This window comes from Amphiura filiformis, chromosome 2 (genome assembly GCF_039555335.1).
Source record: "Amphiura filiformis chromosome 2, Afil_fr2py, whole genome shotgun sequence".
NCBI lineage: Eukaryota > Metazoa > Echinodermata > Ophiuroidea > Amphilepidida > Amphiuridae > Amphiura > Amphiura filiformis.
In genome coordinates, this window is record NC_092629.1 from 10,919,412 (window position 1) to 10,942,328 (window position 22,917).

A 22,917-nucleotide genomic window follows, 5' to 3' on the forward strand; every position below is an offset into this window, starting at 1 on the left:
TGATGGTCGAAATATAATCACGAGGTGAAAGATGGATTGTTCCGTTCCACGAGCCGGAACGGCGAGTGGAATGGAACAATACATCTTTCACCAAGTGATTATATTTCGACCATTACACGAATTTAAGACAGTTAATATTTGTTTTATATCACTCATACATAAATTCTATTACTAAAATACTATTTTAAGGTAGGAAATACATTTTTTCATCAACATAACACCATGTTTTGCAGTGATATACTTCACATTTTGGGGTCCACCCCATAACTAAATCGGTGAGTCCAAGAGTCAGCGAACGGCTTGGCGCAGGCGCACTACGGCAGAGTACTTTGATAGTAAAGACTATCACACGGAGATGGTGATGGTAAAAATGATAAATGGTAATCAACCAATGAACTGTCTAGAATTTATGTATGAGTGATATAATAAAGACTATCACACGGAGAGGGTGATGGTAAAAATGATAAATGGCAATCAACAAATGAACTGTCTAGAATTTATGTATGAGTGATATAATACATAATGGCAGAACTGTGCAAGTGTTGAATTTCGACCATTAATATTTAATAGCATACCAGATAATACTGTGTATTCTCTCTAATAATTAAACAACCCCGGGATGTGACATTTTCAAGGGGGGGGGGGGCAATTACAATGTATTAGAAGTGAATTTTGAACAAAAATTGGCTAAATACAGGTCACTTCCAGTTTATCGCAAATTACTTCCAGGTTCGCCACTAAGCTATGATACGGCATGGCAGTTTGACCAGGCATGAGAATAGATTTCCATGACAAAACAGAAAAAGAGTAAAAATTTTCCAAAATGGGCTAAAAATAAATAAAATGTAGAAATTTGGACAACAAAAAAACAGGAATTCTGCTTGCGGGCAGGAAGATTCTCATGTCTGCCGTTTCTACATTCTGGGTCACTTTTACTTCCAAAAATGTGGGGGTGGTGTTTCTTGGAGAGAATATGGTACTGAATTGTAATACCGTAAACGTTCGCCTAATGCGCTCCCTTGACATACCGTATTTCGTCAAATAGTCGCCCCCCCTCAAATAAACGCCCCCACCACCTTTTTCAACCAAGATGTTTCAAAAATGCCGATATTTCCATGCTATCTTGTGTAGTAAGCTTACCAAGTTGCGCACATGGTTGATAATAGCGTCAATAATTGGCAAAAATCTGGATCAGAAACCCAGAAGTGAGCCAAAAGTCAGAGTTTCTAGTTCATAGTTCGTCATTTTAGCTTTTTAGTTTACCTAATGATTTTAACTGGAATTATCGTTCTAAAATTGACCTTGAATAAACGCCCCCTTGGGAAAATGTAACGCCCCCCGGGGGCGTTTATTTGACGAAATACGGTAACTGGAATTTAAGACACAAACTAAAAGTTCCCTCCAATAAAAATTCCACCAGCAAATAAGGGCACATACCCTGAAATCTTGTTTTGGAATTAAATCTAATACTGGAACTTACTTTTTGCAACTATTGAAACCACCAGACTTCATCAGGCAACTGACCTGTTAGACTGGTCACGTTGCCTGATGAAGTCTGGTGGTTCCAGACGCAACGTAGCAATAGTTGCAAAAAGTAAGTTCCAGTATTAGATTTAATTCCAAAACTCTGTTTGAAACTACTGGATGGCTAAGAACATTCCCTTTTTTGTTCAAGTTTACAAAAGCAATTAACACAGCACACAATATATTTTCCATTTGTTCACTTTGTTTTATTGTTCTCTTCCCCAAAATACTATTGGGCAGTTAATCAACACACCTCTACAAAAGTCATAACCTTAATCTCCCACACAGGGAGTGTGAATTTCAAATGGGGTTACATGAATGGGTGACTCCATTCAATCTATATGTGTGGAAGATTAAGGTCATATCTTCCATAGGGGGTGTGTGGATTTAAACTGGAATATCCCATATTTGGAGTCGCTGTCAGTCACATGTTTACATAATTTACATAAATCTAAATGGCTACATAATCATGATAATTGACAAACAAATTTCCTGTCAAATGATGTTGACAAAGTTTAGGGATATACAGTCATATTGCCATTATTAAATAAAAACAAATCTTTTCATATAAAAAATTACACAAATTGAATTCACCGAAAAAAGGAACAATATCCCTCAAAAAAAGAATAACCTGTGTATGATGGCAGATCTACAAGCACAGAATACACTGCTATTGATTCGAGAGTGCCTAAGTTGTTAACCCCACCATCAGCAAATCCCATACTGTGCGCTTCTCTCCTGGAATGGGGGTGTGGCTAGGTAACACACAGGGCACACAAAGTGACCCCCACCTTGGTAGAGTTATCTTTTGACAGACTCATGACACATAAATATATGTGGTGTGATCAAGCAAAATCACATTCAATTTTCAGTTTTCGACATGATTGTATAAAGTATCCGCAAAGGTACATTTTGCAGAAAACCCCATTGAATACAAACAGTTGAAGTGTTTCCAAAACAATAGACAGTAAAAGAAAGTTTTTCCTTTGTTTGTCTATATCTGGAAATCAATATTTCTGACTGAATTTGCTTGATCACATGACATAATGTTTTATAATTGTGTTCATGTTATCTGTTAAAATGATTGTGCACATCTCTCTGTCAATGAATATTGAAATATTAGGCTATTCCAGGTGAAATCCAAACACCCGCTATGGAAGACACAACCTTTATACCCCACACAGGGGGTGTAGATTTTAAATGGAATCGCCCATTCAGGTAACCCCATTTGAAATTCACACTCCCTGTGTGGAAGGAATATTAAAGATCATGTCTTCCATAGGGGGGTGTATGGATTTGAAGTGGAATTGCTAATTAAAATATTACACTCCAAATCATGGAGGTTAATTGATGCATAACATTTGCGGGAGTTAAACGTTCCAGGTCCATCATGGCCATTATTAGAGCCGGATCTATCACAACTATTAAATGAATATACCTTGTCTTCAATAATATCAATTAAGACTTCATGCATGACATGGTTTAAGTCTAAATTGGTATTATTGAGACTTGGTGCATGACATGGTTCAAAATTCAAGGCTATGTAATGTTTTCACATGGTTATGACGTGGCCTTGCAGATTTCACGCCCCTACAATAAATGTAGTTACCTTACACTACTAAAAAGAAATATTACATGATCTGTTTTGTTTTTTCAAAAACAGCATTAACTTAGGGATTCAATCATGTTTCACCGTTGTTCATCACCGTTTAACAACGATGCGGCCGCGTCGTCTGCGTGGTTAGCGAAGTAAACCATGCAGACGCGCCGGACGCGAGTTGTTAAACGGTGATGAACAACGGTGAAACATGATTGAATCCCTTTCAACAACGAAAAGAAGCTAAATATCGTATAATTCACGATTATTTTACGAGGAATGTCAGTTAATCCTTGCCACTCAGCCTTACAAAAACTTCGATGATTTCTCTTTTGATACCAGCAATAAAACTACAGAATAAAACGGCAATGTTTAGCCGCTACCTGAAAAATACTGAATTCAACTTGTAATCTGGCATACGCACAAAGGTTCCAGGCATGATGAATTTTACGCGCTCTCGCGTAACCTCGCTCGCGTTCGCGTATACGCTACAGTAAAAGTGTGGGTTCATCACGGTTTAACAACGGTTGGCTCCTGAACAAAGGTATAGGAAGAGTTGTTGAAATTGCAAATCAGATGGATGTCATTTCATTCAGTAATGATTACACAACAGAACACTAGCTACTGCTGAGGTCACATGACACTGATAAATGATTTGGTTGCAGCACCATGAGAACAGAAAAGAAAGAATGCAAATATTCATGATTGGGATTGTCATTTTCTAATCCCATTTTTTTGAGTAGTGTACTTCAGGAGCACAAGGCACCAGAACCAAATTTGTTCGATCTTTGGAACATTTTCGACCATCGATGCTGCTTTAATGCTCGGTATCAACTAATTATTCAGAATTACTGGCAAATTTGTATTGATCAATGTCATTACATGCAAAGATTCATATGTAATCACAATTAACAATTAGTCAATTAATTGATTTTAGAAATTAATAAAGATTGATCAAGCATTGATGGTCGATCGAAAGATCAAACTATTTTGGTTCTATTGCCCGAGGCAAAAACACACAAAAAAACAAAAACAAATTTTAAAAAAACATGGTTTGTCTCTGGTCACCCACACACATTCATAAAATTGTGGAGACTTTTTTTTTCATTTTTCCCTCCTTGTTTTTCCCATTTCATGAGAAATTATCTAGCAAAATCAAAAGGCCACCAAAAAAAAAATGAAAAATCATTTGGGAAATATTATTATTAAATTTTATTTCCTGTGAGACCAGAGACAGACCTTTTTTTGTTTTTCCTTCTTTTATTGGCCTACAGAAAACTTTATTAATTACATATAACATTTTCTATACCTGTTTTTCCCCTGTTTCATGAGAAAATTATCAAGCAAAATCATCAAAAAGCCAAAAATTCAGGAAAAATCATTCAGAAAAAAAAAATTAACAGAATTTTATCTCCTGTGAGACCACAGACAAACTTTTTTCTTCTTTTTTCCCCTTCTTTTTTTTGGCCTAAAGAAAACTATGAATTTCATGAGCAAGGAAGAAACTTATTGAATATGGAAAGGAAACATGCTCTTGGAGAGCATTAACAGGGCCAGTGCTCTTGGAGAGCTCAACATTGAAAATATAAATCATAAAATTATCATCAAATGCAACAAGCTGACACATACATCTATTTACAATGAATATTCATCACAAGTCTATTTACATTATTTACAATATTTCCAGTGAATCCATGCTTCTTCCACCCACTGGTGATACTGTGCTGTTATTTCATGTTTAGGTTGTTTGTAAGGCCCATTCAGTGAGGATCTCACATCTGTTACTGTCACAGATTTTCTAACATAACCTGCTAGTGATTAAGCTGAAAGCCACACATTAAAGACCACAGATGACATTTTACACAAATCTGTAAATTGAATGGGGCTTCAACTTTGTCAATTAATAGCACTGTTTTCTTTGTTTTTGCCAATTTTTTCATTTCAAAAATATGTTAATGACAATTTGAATGACTTATCATCATCCTTCACTTTTAAGCAATTTATAAACAGTTTTAATTTTGTAACACTTGCGCTTGAATCACTGAATGGGCCTTAAACAACGCAGATGCACCTGATGACGATCTGTACAACAGGTCTCCAAAAATCCCAAAATAGCGCTAGGAATTTAAATTATGAGGGAAATTTTTAATAGAAAATAGCCTCTGAAAGGAATCAATTTTGAGGTTTCTGGCTCAACTTATAAATGGGGAATATGGGTATAAATATACAGCCCCTGAAATCACAAAAGTAGCTCCTAAAAATAGATTACGGGGCAATTTTTCTTCTTCAAAAGTAGCCCCCGAACTAATTTGAGGCCTGCAATATGTGACACAATCTCAACAAAATAGGAGAGCAAGTTTAAACATTGAGTTATTATCAATATAACATCTTGTACAGTAACGTACCAAGTGTATTGCTGCTGAAGTTCTAGTCTTAACATCTGCTCATCTTTAGCAAATAATTGGTTTGCAAAATTATAAATGCTCCAGGAGCACATTTAGTTGGATTTGTGCTCTTGGAGTGCTCCTCATTGACAAACATCAGTTCAATCTTCACAAAGTAAGTCTATTTACAATATTTCCTGTGGTTCCATACTTCTTCCAGCTCATTGATGTTACAACTCGTAAGCTACATGTACTACACATTGGTTGTTTAACAACCCAGAAGCACCTACTCAAATGGTCACAAGTTGGGCTATTCCAGTTAAAATCCATACTACCCCTGTGGAAGATTTTGGAAATATCCTCCACAGGGAGAGTATGTTTTTTAAATATAATTGGTCAGGGTTAGTCATTTTGAAACCCACACTACCCCTGTATTATGGTTTTTCCTATATGGTCATTTTCACGGTAAAGGGTGTAACTTTGGATTTTTAACATTTTGATCCGTAGTTTTCTAATAAAGCCACAGAATTCCATGATTTTTGGCCACATAAGTCATCTAGTTAGCAGCTACCTTGGGTAGCATAATCATCTTCGGGAGTTACTGCGTTCAGTTTTAGCAGGCTTAAATGTACCTAATATTGCCATTTTGAAAAACTGTAAAAACAGTAACATTTTTGTAAAACCCTGTGTTTTCTTCAGTTAGTTCATGGATAATTTTTCTTATCCTGAAAGTACGGTCATATGTTCAGTAAACACTGCCACATTAGATTTAATTGTGAACAGCCCTGTATTTTTGAGAACCGGACTTGATATTTGTGCGTTTCGAGGCTTCATTTTCCGTTAACAATTGTTAACAAACTTTGTGGGTATAGCTTTGGTTCATAATTCTTGGTTATTTCTTCACTTCTTCTTGATTCATAACAGTTGATATCTTAACTTGAAATGGGTAACAAAAATTAGTTGATTTGCAAGCTTTTAAAATTTTTATAAAATCTTGACTTCAAAGAGCCGATTTTCCGTTAACTTTTTGAAGCCTCCGAAACAAACTGTTCAGCAAGCTTGGGCAAATATAAATAAAAGAGCTCATCCAATCTATTTATCAAAATGTAGCAAAGTAGATCCTCAAGTCACTTGTTTTTAAATCATGGAGATATATATCACCGTTTGAAAATGGGACCCAATACAAACTTTCCGTTAACAATTGAAGCCTCCGAAACAAATGAAGCCTCCGAAACAACAGTAAACTTAATTATCATCTATGCATATATAAATTGGTATGTTCCATATTGATATCTGCATTGTAATTGTTGCATGATATGTGCAGAATGTCATAAATTAAAAAAAAAATTGATATTATGGTTAATGCTTGAAAAATATACTGATATCCAAGAAAGCCCGTTTCGGAGGCTTCACATGCAAATAACACCATACTTAACAAATGGGTGAAAAAATTATCATGTTATAAATCTGCAATATCTGCCGCATAGAATCATTGATTCAATACACACAAGAAAATAACAGCTTAGATGATCCCAACAGTGTTGTTTTCAAAAAACTACTTCTGCCATGTTTAACCATTGTAAACATGAAGCCTCGAAACAAAAAAAATGACTTGCTGTGATAATTTAATTTTTGTCACAACTGAAATTCAATACTTAGAAGCAAAGCATGAAAATTGGTAATTGTGATATTTTTACCTATTTTTCATGTCAACTTGTAGTAGTTAGCCAAATATTTTACTTTTATGATCACCTGTGTTGTTAACTGAAGCCTCCGAAACACAAATCGCTTGAATTGCCAATTCTAAAAATAACTCCAATTTCTGTGAAACTTGGCTGGGAGGTTCCTTTCATCAAGTAGTATTTGTACATGAAGTTAGACATTTAAATTATTTTAGGAACCCAATTAAAACTTAAAAAATATGTTTAAGGTTGGGAAATTTCCATTGCAAATGACCCTTGATGTTAAAAATTTTCAAAATTGCAATTACAAACATAGCAAAACATGGTATAAAATTTAACTTATATCTGTTGACTTACTTTGGAATGGGATTTCACATGTATTCCAGCTTTCATGTCATAATTTTCTGAGCTTATGTAAAATACATTTTTCTTAGATTTTAACCAAAATGTTATGGAAATGTCAATTTTTTTATCAGAAATCAAAAGGTTTAAGCCTTGAAACACTATTTTACTGGAATTTAAGTTCCTTCTATGCATGATTACAGTAAACAGAAACATATTGAAGTGGTTTGAAATTTTGACCCTAAAAATCAAAAGTTACACCCTTTACCGTGAAAATGACCATATACCACAGCTGGAGTGAGTATTTCAAATGGAAGTTACCCAATTGTTTCGAAACTCATACTCCCACTGTGGAAGACTTTAGCAAAATCTTCTACAGGGGTAGTGTGGATGTTAAATGGAATAGCCCAATGACCTGTACAATACATGACACAATCTGATCAAACCAGGCCAAAACGAAGTAATTTTGAAAATTTAGCGAGTGTCAACATCAATGATGGCTCCTGGTCCTATAGTTTGTAGTGTAAAATAATGGACACAAGAGCCAGGCCTTACATTAAGTATGCCTGGACCAGGAGCTAAAATGAGCTTCTGGTCCCAAAGATGGCTCCTGGTCCTATAGTTTGTAGTGTAAAATATGTGACACACCAGGAGCCAAAAGTGGGTAACCATGGGGTAAAAATGCCTTGGTGCCTGCATAATATAAGTCTTACATGCAAAGTAATCAAGTGTGCTTTTCTTGATGTTCATACATGTACATCCCTATATTTTTTGATCAGCACGTAATCGGTGGGAATCTAATCTAGGCTTTTACCACAATAAGTAGACCCACAATAAGAGTGATATTGATATAGTTGACCTGTCTGGTCTACATTTTGCATAAAGAAAGTAGACAAAAGTATAGTGACTTGAATTAATATTTTGTGATGCTTTTTGTGAGATGTCAAAATTCTATTCTCAAAATAAAATGTCTGTGATAATATAAAGCCTACCAATTGCGAGCTGATCAAACTATAGCATAATGTTGAGATGCTAGTTCTTAAAGGGGGTCAAGTCACAAAAATCATGAAAAATGATGCTAGTGTCAGTTTCTGCTACAAGGGGGTTATCTACACCCTCTGTGCACAAATCATAGTGAAATAATTTGGTATAGCATTGAAATTGCAAGGAAAAAACACCTTGCATTGAAACTACATGGCCATAAAACCTTTACCATTTATCTTCAATTTTAGAACTAGGATCTTCAATTACGAATGCCAATTTTGTAATTGATTTTTAACATTCTATTTTAGCCCGTATCTCTATTTCAGTATTGCATCTTTTGGCCTCATTAAATCATGATCACATCACATATTAGTGTTCTTGGTGGTTCCATGTTTCTTGTTGTCCATGGAACCCATAGACAATGCTATACATTTGCAGCTTCACAAGCGTCTTTCTTATTACTATATACGTCCACTGGTTCTGATAAGTCTGTTTTGAAAAAAGGTTAAGGAAAAATTACATTTTTTTGGACATGGATTTTGAATAAGATATTTGCTCTTTCATAGAAATTTGAAAAAAAAAGAAGTACATTGTTTTTGGTAACTAAGGGGTTGTGCAATAATTATGTGTACCCCCGGGGTGGTGAATTCTCAAAATGGTCTGCCAAAAATTGCTTGCCCCCCCCCTTCCGCCGTGCCAAAAAATCTTTGCCCCCCCCCTTCGACGTGCCAAAAATCTTTGCCCCCCTTTCGACGTGCCAAAAATCTTTGCCCCCCTTTACACACTATGATTTTGGGGAACCCTAATTTATAACCTTTTAAAGGAAATTTTGCATATTTGAACATGTTCCTAATGTTTTCCTACACCATTTTAGGGCGTAATATAGAAACGATGCCCAAAATATCTGTGCCAAAAATTGCTTGCCCCCCCCCCCTTCGACCTGCTAAAATTGCTTGCCCCCCCCCCCCTTTTTTGGCCTGCCAAAAATCTTTCCCCCCCTATAATTCACCAGCCCGGGGGTACACACAATTAAAGGGTTAGGATATTTCATTTGACAAAAGAAGATAATATTTATTATATCCCCCAATTTTTTTAAAAATAGTTCTGTATTTTACTGGAATCCAGAGTAGTGTGGGCAACTGGGCATCAGGATTAATAGGATTTTAGATGCAAAAACTCGACATGAATTGTGAAAAGGTCTAGTGTAGGTTCATATGGCAAAGCCCCAAGAAGTTCTAGGAATTTACTAAAATTGAAGGGCAAAAATGTAATTTCTAGTGAGATTATAGAACTGAATACAAATAAGCCTGATGGGGGTCCAGGGGGCAAATCCCCGCAAACTCTTGGGATTTTATGTATTTTGAGTGCATATGGTGCCAAAAAGGCATTTACACTCAACAAAAAGACCTTCGGCAAAAAATATTTTAAATCTAGGGATTATAAGGCTTTTTAAAACTATTAGGAGAAATAGGGAAATCTTAAAGGTATAGGAAGTATAGGCCCGCTTGAAGCCCTGGATGCACTTTAGAGCTGTTCTAGCTAGGGCCCACCACAATTGGTCGGCGGGCCGGGTGTGGCCAGTGGACCGCTTATTGAGCACCTATTGAAAATAAACCCTATGACACACATACACCGACACTACAAGCACACAGAAAATACCTTCTGTCATTGTAATGTCAATTAGTTCAAGTCATAAGTCGACTACAATACTCATCTGTTTTGATACCATAACAGGAAACAATTAATAAATTGAAGTTAATAACGTGGATCATCTGTTGGCATCGTGACAAGGTCATGCACTTTTTCTTTGCCATTTGCTGAGATAAGGATATTCCAGGTGAAATCCACACACCCCTATGGAAGTCATGTTAGCTTAATCTCAACACAAAGGGAGTGTGAACTTCAAATGGAATCACCCGTTTAAGTACCCCCATTTATAATTCACACTCCCTGTGTTGAAGATTAAGGTGATGTCTTCCATAGGGATGTGTGGATATATCAACAGGAATAGCCCATTTGCTGAAACAGGTGCTACCTAGCCAAACCAAAACATGTGCTTCTAAATTTGTAAGTGACATTTGCCACATAAGGGGTTCCCCATGGAAGGGGGATCCCCATCATGTACATCCATATGACTTGTATACATGCTGTTCAAGTGGAGCATGTTCAGCCTGTATGTCTACAAATTGAACAATTTTGACTATAATCCTTGAGATACTGTACAAGTACAGTAATGGTAGAAGAAGCTACAATTTCCAACATTTAATTTTGTTGTTTTTCAAAAAAATTCATGTCCAAAAAAATTAGGCTTTCAGCAATATTATAATATATGCTAATATATTCCTTAATTCCCAATTACAATTTGTAACAAATGATGTTTTCTACCTGGCATTGAGGTCCATTTTCCAAACATTCTAGATCCAAGTTTTGACCACAAAAAAACAAGCAGATTTTTAAGATAATATGTTAAAAAAATCTTTGGTGATATTTTAAGGTAATTTAAGCCTCCAGATAAAAAAAAACCCACCAGACTCTACTTGAAAGGTCTGTCCACCCGTAGAGCAGGGTTTTTCTAATAGAATATATATATAGTGGTACAATATTTTACAATGGCACTTGGTTCAAAGCAAATTTGAAAGGATACATGTTATGCTGGTCTGGTAGTCTTCTAGACACACTCTACACGATATTATACCAACATTCCGAGTTCTGTCCCTGAAAATGGAAAAACAAACAAGGCAATAAGGTCAGTCGAAGATTCAGCAAATTATATTTTAGTTTTTGAAGAAACAGACAAGTTTCTGCACAAGACAATGGGTCAGCTGGTCCCAAAATGGTTTATTTTTAGACAAAATGTTCCGCTATATTTATGCATCAATCACTGTCTGATATCTTTGCTGTTAGAGCCTTGCCCCCCCCCAAAAAAAACCCCCTATGGCATCTACAGTAGTATTCGCTGTAGAAGTGGCGTCATAATCAGATTAACTACCATAGCAATAGATGAATGCAATTTTGACTACATTTCGTCGGGTGCATCACATACTGGTCTATCTTGATTTTTGATTTTTTTGAGAAAATTGGTATATAGTTTTTTTTTACGGAGCTCTTCAAATACAACAAATTACAGACCTCAATTTTTCCTAGATAATTAGTTATAAAATGTTTAATTTAAACTATCTATGATTTTTTTTAAATACGTATTTTCACATACTGGTCTATCTCGAAAAAAAACCACGCATTTCTAGAAAATCGCAATTGAAAATCTTCGTATTAAGTTTACCTTTCTATAATGTAATTAGACTACGCATTTTCATGAAAGTGGTTTTAAATTAAAGCATATACTTAGCAGATTTATTTAAGTGGAATCTTTAATTATATTTACGTATGTAATATTGCTTAAAACTACACTTAAGTTGTAGTTCTGTATGTGAAATCGTTAATTTCCCGATATCGTATTGAAAGTGCATTACATACTGGTCTATCTCGAGATAGACCAGTATGTGATGTGTCTAAAGTCACATCATTGTTCGCGAAATCGAGATAGCCCCCAAGATAGACCAGTATGAAACGAATTTTACATACGATATCGCGAAATTAACTATTTCACATACAGAACTACAACTTTAGTGTAGTTTTAAGCAATACTGCATACATACATATAATTCAAAATTCCACTTAAATAAATTTGTTAAGTATATGCTTTAATTTAAAACCACTTTCATTAAAATCCATAGTCTAATTACATTATAGAAAGGTTAACTTAATACGAAGATTTTCAATTGCGATTTTCTCGAAATGCGTGTTTTTCGAGATAGACCAGTATGTGATGCGTCCGACGATTTGTATATCGCCATGCACTACAAGCAGGTGTATGTCTGCAATCATAGATCGAATACAATAAGCTCTTTTTAAAGATATACTCTTATGCGAGTGATCAGCATGATTTCAATACATAGGTACCAGCGTGAATGTTGCAGTGCAGGGTGATATAGTTAAAATTGTATTCATCTATTGCTATGGTAGGCTTATGTCACTTCTAGAGCGAATACCATTGATCCAATCATTCAAAGCTGCCACAATTTTATCAGAGGGAACTGTATGTACTTAGTAATGTTTATAAACAGTTATGACTAAGAGCTCAAAAGGACTAAACTAGGGTCAGTCCAGAGAAGATATCAAATTACATTTCCCATAATGCATTTATTCCATTTCAATAATCAATATAATTTGCTATCCAGTGCAACATGGGTCGATATAGTGACAAAAGTTTAAACAGAGCACATCCAGAGCTCCCAAATGATGTGTAGCCAGTCTATTCTGAACATGAAAACAAATGGTACAAAGTAATAGGATTATAGGAGTCTTATTGGATGAAAAGAGGTAACTAACATATCATGTTGCAAAGGATTCTCGGAAGGATAAGATACTCTGGGATCAATCAGGGAAAATAGAGACTAACTATTTTCTGTAAGAACTGACTTAAAAAGCCAAGCAGTGTAATTTTTTTTTTCAATCTGTTACTTTAGTTTGAGTCCATTTGGTCAGGGAAGTATATTGAACCAAATATTTTTACCAAGCTTTATTTTCGGGTAGATGTTTCATTAAAGACAGATCACGGTCTATGTTTTAATTAAGGTCAAGGGGTACGGTCATTAGGGTTAGGATTAGGGTTAGAGTTAAGGTTAGTAACCTTGACCCTAATTAACATATATCGTGATGGTCTGTCTTAAGACATTTACCCTATTTCAAAGTGGGTGGTGAATTTTTTTTCATATTGTGTGTTGTACATCATATTATATTGAGGCCTGTACCAAAACAATTGATTCCCACTTATTTTAGTTTAATTGTAGTAGCCAGACCTTTTGATATCTAAGCAAAAAGGTGTTTCATTACTTTTGGAACATAAAAGCCCATTTATTGAACAGCATGGTGGTTAACGTTCATGAATATAAAATGGAACATAATTCAGGCCTAACAACATGTCACTGCCAGGATAATTCTGACAACATTATGAGTATCCTCTGATACAAGAATTTAAATGTTGATACAGTGGGGAATCGGGTCACCCCTCTTAAAAAAAGATCACTTACATTTTGACCTCACATGCTTTTTCGTGGTTACAGAATGGACATGTGAACTGTGCTTCCAGTCCCAGAGTCTTCTTCTTTGCAGGTGGCTTTCTCTTTGAACGACGACGACCCATTGTGATCTATAGATGATCTGAGGTGACGGATTTAGGTGTAGTATACACGTATCTGTATCAACAAAAAAGCAAACATAATAATGTGACACGCAACAAAACCCTGTTCCGATTAAGGCTCTCACCAATTCCCGGGTACCCAAGTTCCAAATATATGCAATTAATATGTTTTGAGCGTTTCGACAATATTTTTTGTGGGACATGAGAGCACATCAGACCAGCCCTCGAATTAACCCACGGCACCGACAGCATATTGCCAGTTGCCACCCCCAGTCCCCCACTGCCGTAATGCCCTCAAAATATGTCCTTTACCGATGGCAGTCACTTGCCGTGCCCTCTAAAGAAGTTGTAGTCGGTGCCCTACACCTCAAAGGACGCTTTGCCAACCCCTCCTTTGTGATGAGTTCCAAGGTTCTTGCCGACTTTTCCCCTTCTATGACCTTTTGAAGGGACACCTATATGGTCATTTTCACGGTAAAGGGTGTAACTTTGGATTTTTAACATTTTAAACCGTAGTGTTCTAATAAAGCCACAGAATTCCATGATTTTTGGCCACATAAGTCATCTAGTTAGCAGCTACCTTGGGTAGCATAATCAGCTTTGGGAGTTACTGCGTTCAGTTTTAGCAGGCTTAAATGTACTTAATATTGCCATTTTGAAAAACTATAAAAAACAGTAACATTTTTGTAAAACCCTGTGTTTTCTTCAGTTAGTTCATGGATAATTTTTCTTATGCTGAAAGTACAGTCATATGTTCAGTAAACACTGCCACATTATATTTAATTGTGAACGGCCCTGTATTTTTGAGAACCGGACTTCAATATTTGTCGTTTCGAGGCTTCATTTTCCGTTAACAATTGTTAACAAACTTTGTGGGTGTAGCTTTGGTTCATAATTCTTGGTTATTTCTTCACTTCTTCTTGATTCATAACAGTTGTTATCTTAACTTGAAATGGGTAACAAAAATTAGCCGATTTGCAAGCTTTTAAAATTTTTATAAAATCTTGACTTCAAATAGCCGTTTTCCGTTAACTTTTTGAAGCCTCCGAAACAAACTGTTCAGCAAGCTTGTGAAAATAAAAATAAAAGAGCTCATCCAATCTATTTATCAAAATGTAGCAAAGTAGATCCTCAAGTCACATGTTTTTTAATCATGGAGATATATATCACCGTTTGAAAATGGGACCCAATACAAACTTTCCGTTAACAATTGAAGCCTCCGAAACAAATGAAGCCTCCGAAACAACAATAAACTTAATTATCATCTATGCATATCTAAATTGGTGTGTTTCATTCTGATATCTGCATTGTAATTATTACTTGATATGTGCAGAATGTCATAAATTAAAAAAAAATTGACATTATGGTTAATGTTTGAAAAATATACTGATACCTTAAAAAGCCTGTTTCGGAGGCTTCACATGCAAAAAACACCATACTTAACAAATGGGTGAAAAAATTAATGTGTGATAAATCTACAATATCTGCCGCATAGAATCATTGATTCAATACACACAAGAAAATAACAGCTTAGATGATCCCAACACTGTTGAAAAAAAAAAAACTACTTCTGCAATGTTTAACAATTGTTTTAAACATGAAGCCTCCGAAACAAAAAAAATAACTTGCTGTGATAATTTAATTTTTGTCACAACTGAAATTCAATACTTAGAAGCAAAGCATGAAAATTGGTAATTGTGATATTTTTTACCTATTTTTTTATGTCAACTTGTAGTAGTTAGCTAAATATTTTGCTTTTATGATCACCTGTGTTGTTAACTGAAGCCTCCGAAACACAAATCGCTTGAATTGCCAATTCTAAAAAATAACTCCAATTTCTGTGAAACTTGGCTGGGAGGTTCCTTTCATCAAGTAGTATTTGTACATGAAGTTAGACATTCAAATTATTTTAGGAACCCAATTAAAACTTAAAAAATATGTTTAAGGTTTGGAAATTTCCATTGTAAATGACACTTGATGTTAAAAATTTTCAAAACTGCAATTACAAACATAGCAAAACATGGTATAAAATTTAACTTATATCTGTTGACTTACTTTGGAATGGAATTTCACATGTATTCCAGCTTTCATGTCAAAATTTTCTGAGGTTATGTAAAATACATTTTTCTTAGATTTTAACCAAAATGTTATGCAAATGTCAAATTTTTTTATTAGAAATCAAAAGGTTTAAGCCTTGAAACATTATTTTACTGGAATTTAAGTTGTTTCTATGCATGATTTCAGTAAACAGAAACATATTTAAGTGGTTTGAAATTTTGACCCTAAAAATCAAAAGTTACACCCTTTACCGTGAAAATGACCATATGCTAAGCTCAAAGCTTACCTCAGAAGACAGTTTTGCCGACAACTCCTTTGTGATGAGTCTTGCCGACTTCTATTTACCTTTACTTCCCCTTCTATGACCTTTTGAAGGGACACCTATGCTAAGCTCAAGGTCACTTTTGCCGACTTTCCAAACTGTTTACATTTTATTATTTTCCCTTATATGACCTTTTTGAAAGGACACTATGCATAATTAAGATGATTTATTATTTGATTTCTGGACATTTTCGAATCAATTCTTATAATTGTTGGATTCATATATACCCTCACTTTAACATGATTATAAATTCCATGGTGTTAAATTGTTTTTTTGGCCAAAATCATTGTCTGGTGGAGTAAAACAACTTCAAATCTATTGTGTTATATCATTGAATTAAAAACATATTTTTAGTGCATTCAGTCATAGTCACTAAATATTTCAATGAGCTAATTTGCATATTTTACCAAATAAGGAAACCTGTTTTGAAGTATATACATGTACGTTCATATCAAAATATTTGCGAACATGATTGAGCTCATCAGTAGACTAAAATGACTTTACTGTATGCTTAATGCTTGTGGTGCTAGCTGATGATGTCCAGGGGATGCCGATGTAGCATTTACATATTATAATGAGCTAATTTGCATATTTATATTTTGCAATTTTTTAAGGAAAATACCTTAACCTTTGGTGTTAGAATAATTCTGGTATACCCTGCACACAAGTATAAACCTAATCCAAATCGATATACATGTAGCTACAGACTGAAATAAAAGGGAATTCCCTTCCCCAATTCTTTCCGCATACTTGCGAACTTCAATATTTGAATACCAATGTTCGATAAGCACTAAAGTCATCTATCATGATTGCTAACGTGAGTTTTCTTCACCTTTGAGAAATTGTCTTGGTGCCCTTCTCAAATTTTAAACAGTTGCCGTGATGCCCTTTTGAAATATTACAAATTGCCGTGCTGCCTCGCCTTTTCACTGAAAATCCAAGGCAATTATCAACTTGCCCTAAAAAAGTTGCCGTGCCCCTTCAGATCCTTAATTCGAGGGCTGCATCAGACATATCGAATTGCATTCTGAATACAAAGAATGTCTTTCTGATATCAATAATTTTCATTTTTGAAATTCACAATATAATACAAATTTTATGATAAATTATTAAAATTTGATATTTTTCACATTTTTGATATTATAACAGTCCTCAAAGTAAATTTTATAAATCTAATGATATAAAGTGTATGTAGCTGGGAGGAAAAGCCGACGATCAATTGAAAATTTTGACCTTTCATATTGAAGATATGGAATTTTTCCCAAAAAGACCTAATTTTTTCTGGTGTTTTGGTTAAAAAAATCCATATATTCAATACGAAAGGTCAAAATTTTCAATTGATCGTTGCCTTTTCATCCCACCTACATGTACATACATTGAACACTTTAAGTATAAATCATCAGATTTATAAAGTTTACTTCGAGTACGGTACTGTTAACAAAAATATCAATTTTTAATCATTTGCCATAAAATGTGTAAATTACATTTCGATTTCAAAAAATTTCAACATCTGCGGAATCAAAATCAAGTTCTAGAAGACAGGCTTAAACAAAAAAATGCAGAACTCAAAAGAAAGTCTTCCAAAATGACATATTTATTGGAGAAAGAGTCAAGAATGAAAGGACAGATTGAGAAAAGGAAACAGTCTTTGGAAAGCACTGAAGTTGAGTACACTAAGATTGAGGAGAAGTTAGAAGCCGTAGAAGGTGATTTGAAAGATTCAATAGAGGAAAACGAATGGCTAAGGGAGATGGTTCAGGAAGAAGTGGTTACCAAAGATGATGGCGGAAGTTTTTCTGTTTCAATGAAGGAATGTGTGCCAGCTTCTGAATTGCAATGTACCAACAGGAAATGTGGGAGTTGTTATTGAGAGTGTACTACAAATGGCTGGAAAGAAAGCAACAGAAGTACCCAGCAAGTCAACAGTCAACGAATGGAACGTGATGAGAAGATCCCTCGCACTTCAGCAGTTGGCAGAGGAAATGCCTCAAACTTCTCATCTCGGCCTGCAGTGTTTACTCTCTCTGGAAATTGGGTGCGCCAAATGAAACATTTTCTTCCCAAATTGGCCCAATTTTGGCCCAGTAATTCCCCAAATTGACTAATTGTAATACAGCATTACAAATTTTTGTGAGACAAAAATAATTTTCACTGGGCCAAAATTGAGACATACGGCCTCTGAGTAAACACTGTCGGCCTGCTTAGTGATGAGACATCGAAGTACGGAAAGAAATTTGAAGGTTTCCACGCAGTTGACGAAACTGGAAGGACATATGTGCTGGGCCTCAGGAATATTTCGTCGAAGGCTGGGAAAGATGTTTTAGGAACATTCCAGCAAATACTTAGAGACATTGATGACAAAGCGCTCTACAGTGAAAGTGATGTAGGCAAAGAAATTGTTTGCAAAATAAGTAGCACAATGTCAGATAGAGCTGCCACACAAATTAAGTTCAATGAGCTGCTTGAAGAATACAGGCTACAAATTCTTCCTGAAGTTGTGGACAACTTTGAAGCCCTTACACCAGACGAGCGGAGTTCCATATCCAAATTATGCAACTTTTTTGTGGATTGCACGCCTTGTGCACCTTGCAGAAACTGCATCATCAGCGCTCATGGAGGTGGAGAAGGCAACATATGATGACCAGGCACCAATATTAGACAAATCATTCAAGAAACCCAGAGAACCTGGAACAACAAGACTGGTTCGGACAGCATGCAAGGCGATGGCAGAAGGAGGAGATGAAAAGAGTGGGTGTCATGGAGCTTTCCTTGAGTATGTTAGGCCCTCACTTCAGGAAGATGGTTTTCGCCGTTTACCGTTGGATCCCTTTCGTGGAAATCGATTTAATATCTTATTCCAGAATGCTGGTGGTGTCTTTTACTTGGCCAATCATATGACTGCATACCTAGAAGGTGGAGCCACCAACCGACTTCTGAAAGCTGTACTTCATGACATAAAAGTTCCCAAATATCTGGCTGGCTGCAAAGCATTAGGACTTGTTTCCTTCTTGATAACTATGCCATTATGGACATCCATCAAGGATACTTCCATCCATCTCTTGGACATAGGGAAGCGATATCAAGAAATTCTTGATTTCATGACTATGGCTAGCAACCGTCTGCAAGAGTTCATCAATGGAGATCTACTGTTGTCATTCGCCAACACCCATTCACTTGAAAATAGTGTCATTTATCGCAATCTGACTAAGGCATGGGACCATGATGACAAGGTCATGGTACTTCTCCAAGTTATGCTCCCTGCAATGGCTCGACTGCTGCAGAACATGTTCAGTGACCACCTTGAAGGAGGAAAGTGGGCTGATGTGCCAGATAATGAAAGAGAGCGACTTGCTGGGTTACCAAAGCACAACAAATTTTCGGAGAGTATTTTTGGGCATCTAGATCACATAATGAAGAACAAGCCAAACATTACTACAATTGCAAGTGAGGCTTGTATAATGTTTACGCACAACAAGACAAGCACTTGGCTAGCTGCTAAGACCCCAGCAGAAAAAGCCAAATTGTTTGCAGAGGCAAGGAGATCAGTGAGGAGTGCTAAGGCTGCCTTTCGTCAGCGACAGCTTGAGATACAAGCAGCACAACGGGCAAGTGTACTGAAAAGATTAGAACATGAACAACAGCTTCAGCAGAAGAAAGTGAAGAGGAAAGAAGATCAAACCTTGAGCATCATGTACTGGGGTCTGTGGCAGAGTGAACAACAAGTCGATGAAGTCTTGGCATCAATACCTACAAAACTTCAAAGCTGCAAGCTCTAAAATCACAGCTAAACTTCAGACACCATGTGCTATGTCAACAGCCATCCAACAAGAAAGACAACCTGTATGCATTTTCCAAAAAAAATGTCCCTTTCACCCCAGAAGAGCTTGCCTTAAACCTGAAGAAACTTGTCAGGGAATCAATGCAGGACCAACCTGGGACCAGTACTGGTGAGGCTTCATCAACTGGAAGTGAACCACTGCTAGTTGGAAAACGCATTAAGCATCTTTGTAAGACTGATGGTGCAGAGGAGGAAGTGTGGTGGACAGGAAAAGTAATCTCCCAGGTTAGATACAGAAAAGTTCAACCACATCTGTTGCTGGAATTTTGGCATCATCAACATCATCATTCAGTGACAGACTGAGACTACAACATGATAACCCTCATGAGTTACTTCCATGCATGGCAGTATTTGTACTAATTACCAAATGTAATTGAGAAATTCACAATTGATTTATCAGGGGTAGAATTTCGTCACATAATGCAAGAGTTGCAATATAGCTGTTAGTGAGAATCATTTGATTCTTGTCAAGTCTTTCCAGTGTAAAGAAACATAGAAAGTTTACGAGAATCAAGTTTAAAATGTCACACAAATTTATTTTTGGCCAATCTTTTTGGGAATCGATTGGCTGATTCTTGCCGAAATTCCAGCCCTATTGAAATGCACCAATGTTTTAAATGCATGTTCTCATAGCACACAGTTGATAGCATAATTTTCCATGTTGTTCTACATTTCTACTTTTAAACAGATAAAATCTGTTTTTACAATTTTGCTGAAGTTGTTTTGCTTTGTTAAACAGTAGATAAGAGTTTATACTGACATTAACTTATGATGTTAACTTATACATTTTGTTATTTTTACTTTCATGCACAATTATTTTTTCCTCATTAGCTTGCTACCATTCAGGTATCCGGATTATCTTCATACTAATTTCTACAATTTGTTCTGGAAATGCACTGTTTTATGTTGAAATGCACCAATGTTTCATTTTGAAATGCACCGTTGTTTTATGCATACACAGTTGATGGCTTGTTTTATTGTTCATTGTGTTCTGAATTTCTAGTAACAAATTGCAGTTTTATTTTTAATGCTGAATTGTTTTTGCTTTATTAATCAGTAGATAGAGAGCTTTATATTGACTATGTTAAAACTTATAATATTTTATTATTTACTTTCATGTGACATTTTCTTTTACCTCTTGTTACCTTTCAAATAACCGGTTTACCTGCATTTATTAATTTGCACAATTTATTCTGGAAAAAAATACACTGTTTTATGTTGAAATGCACCACTGTTTTATCTTGAAATGACTGTTGATTTATGCATGTCAATTGATGGTTTGTTTTATTTTTCATTGTGTTCTAAATTTCTACTAACAAATTGAAATACTGTGTGCTGAATTGTTTTAATTTAAAGCAGTAGATAAATATACTGACTACATGTACCGTATGTAATCTTATAATATTTCACTATTTTTACTTTCAACGTGACATTTTCTTTACCTCTTGTTACCATCAGGTACCCGGATTCCCTGAATGGTACAACGTCAAGACTCAAGTACGATGAGGGTGATGATATCTATTCTATAAAACTACAGGAGGATTACAGGAAAGGGGACCTACAAATACTAGTTTAAAATTCTGGTAAGTATTTGCAATTAATTACACTTTTTGATGGAATGGGGATGCTGTATAATTGTACCACGTGACATATCTTGAACTATGACCAATGGGACAAAACCGCATTTGGACACGTTTTTGGAATAAGTGTAACTTACCCATACTCAAAGGTATTTGGTTGATTTAAAGGACAATTAGCTGTTATTTGTTATTCTCTGTCCAATGATACCACCTTTAATTGGAGTTAAAATAGTTTTTGAGGCAGAAATCGATGTATGTTGCATACATGCATACCCTGCCATACGACGAGATGACAGACAAAAAACCTGTACGCACGCACCTTTAAATTAGCATAACTTCACTATACTTTAAGCTATTGAGCTAATTTAAACACCATTGCATTTCTCTTGAAATTCTCTTTAAAATAATACCAAATTTGGTAGGACGTAGGTTTTGCTAAAAAATGCAAAAGTGCCGGACTCCCTACTGAAAGTGCATAACACACCGACCAGATCAGACGCTGCCAGCGGTAGTTTGACTTGAGAGTAAACTTGTTCAACGACTTGTTAAATAACGTCATATTTCTCACAAAAAAAGCATTATAAAGACTTTAAAAACTCATATTACTCACGTTTTTATGCTTGGACAATTACTCCGTACTCACACGCGTCCACTCCACTGTCTCGTGCAATAACAAACTCCACAATGAAATTAACGAGCAGTCGGCAAGTAGAATACATTGCGAATTCATTGTTAGGTACGCTTTAGTACCAGCCCGCGTCTAAGAAGACTTTGTAATCTTGAGGGCGTAAAATTCTAGGCTAGTAAAATGGCAAGTGAAATAATACGGAACGAATGTAAAATTATCAGAGCAGAAATATTATTTTTGGGCGCTTTTGTAAGGTGAAGCTGTACATAAATAAAAATGCCTTTAAAAAGGAAAATGCCCTCAAAAGGAAAAATATGGAAACATTCAAAACTCATGCTTGAAACTCCGCTTGCATCAGTGGCGTAGCTGCCGGGGGAATTGCCTACTGGGCCCCGCCCCATATGAAAAAGTTTTCCTATGAAAGTCTCTTTAAATAAATTATACTCGACTCCAGTGTGTGCACGCTATGTGTACAGAGGCGTTCGAGGTCAATGCACAATGCATACATTACCACACAGCACACTAAGCAGGGCTGTACGGAAGAGGGTATGGTTTTTCCTACTGTACGACAGCATTTTGTAACCAATCAGATTCCTTTTAGAGAGTAGAATCTGGCAAAGTATTTCTAGGAAATATCGTGTGAGCCAAGTCAATCGGACTGACTATTATCAAGTGAGGGCCGTCTATAGCACGCTACTTTAATAACACGGGCCGGGTGCATGTCAGTGTATTTCGCAGTAAATTGAGTGAGATTTTGGGAATACCTTGCGGTGTTTAG

The 22,917-nt window shown here is 35.8% G+C and overlaps 1 protein-coding gene across 1 annotated transcript; it reads right to left on the reverse strand.

Annotated features, from left to right (window-relative positions):
- Positions 1-7,495: 7,495 nt before the first annotated feature.
- On the reverse strand, positions 7,496-22,243 carry LOC140145870 (transcription elongation factor 1 homolog). The gene is made up of 4 exons (XM_072167566.1): positions 22,122-22,243; positions 13,604-13,768; positions 11,158-11,228; positions 7,496-9,002 (listed from the first exon to the last, which is right to left on the reverse strand). The coding sequence occupies exons 2-4, from the start codon at positions 13,714-13,716 to the stop codon at positions 8,938-8,940; spliced, it is 249 nt and encodes an 82-aa protein (XP_072023667.1). The 5' UTR covers positions 13,717-13,768; positions 22,122-22,243; the 3' UTR covers positions 7,496-8,937.
- Positions 22,244-22,917: the final 674 nt, after the last annotated feature.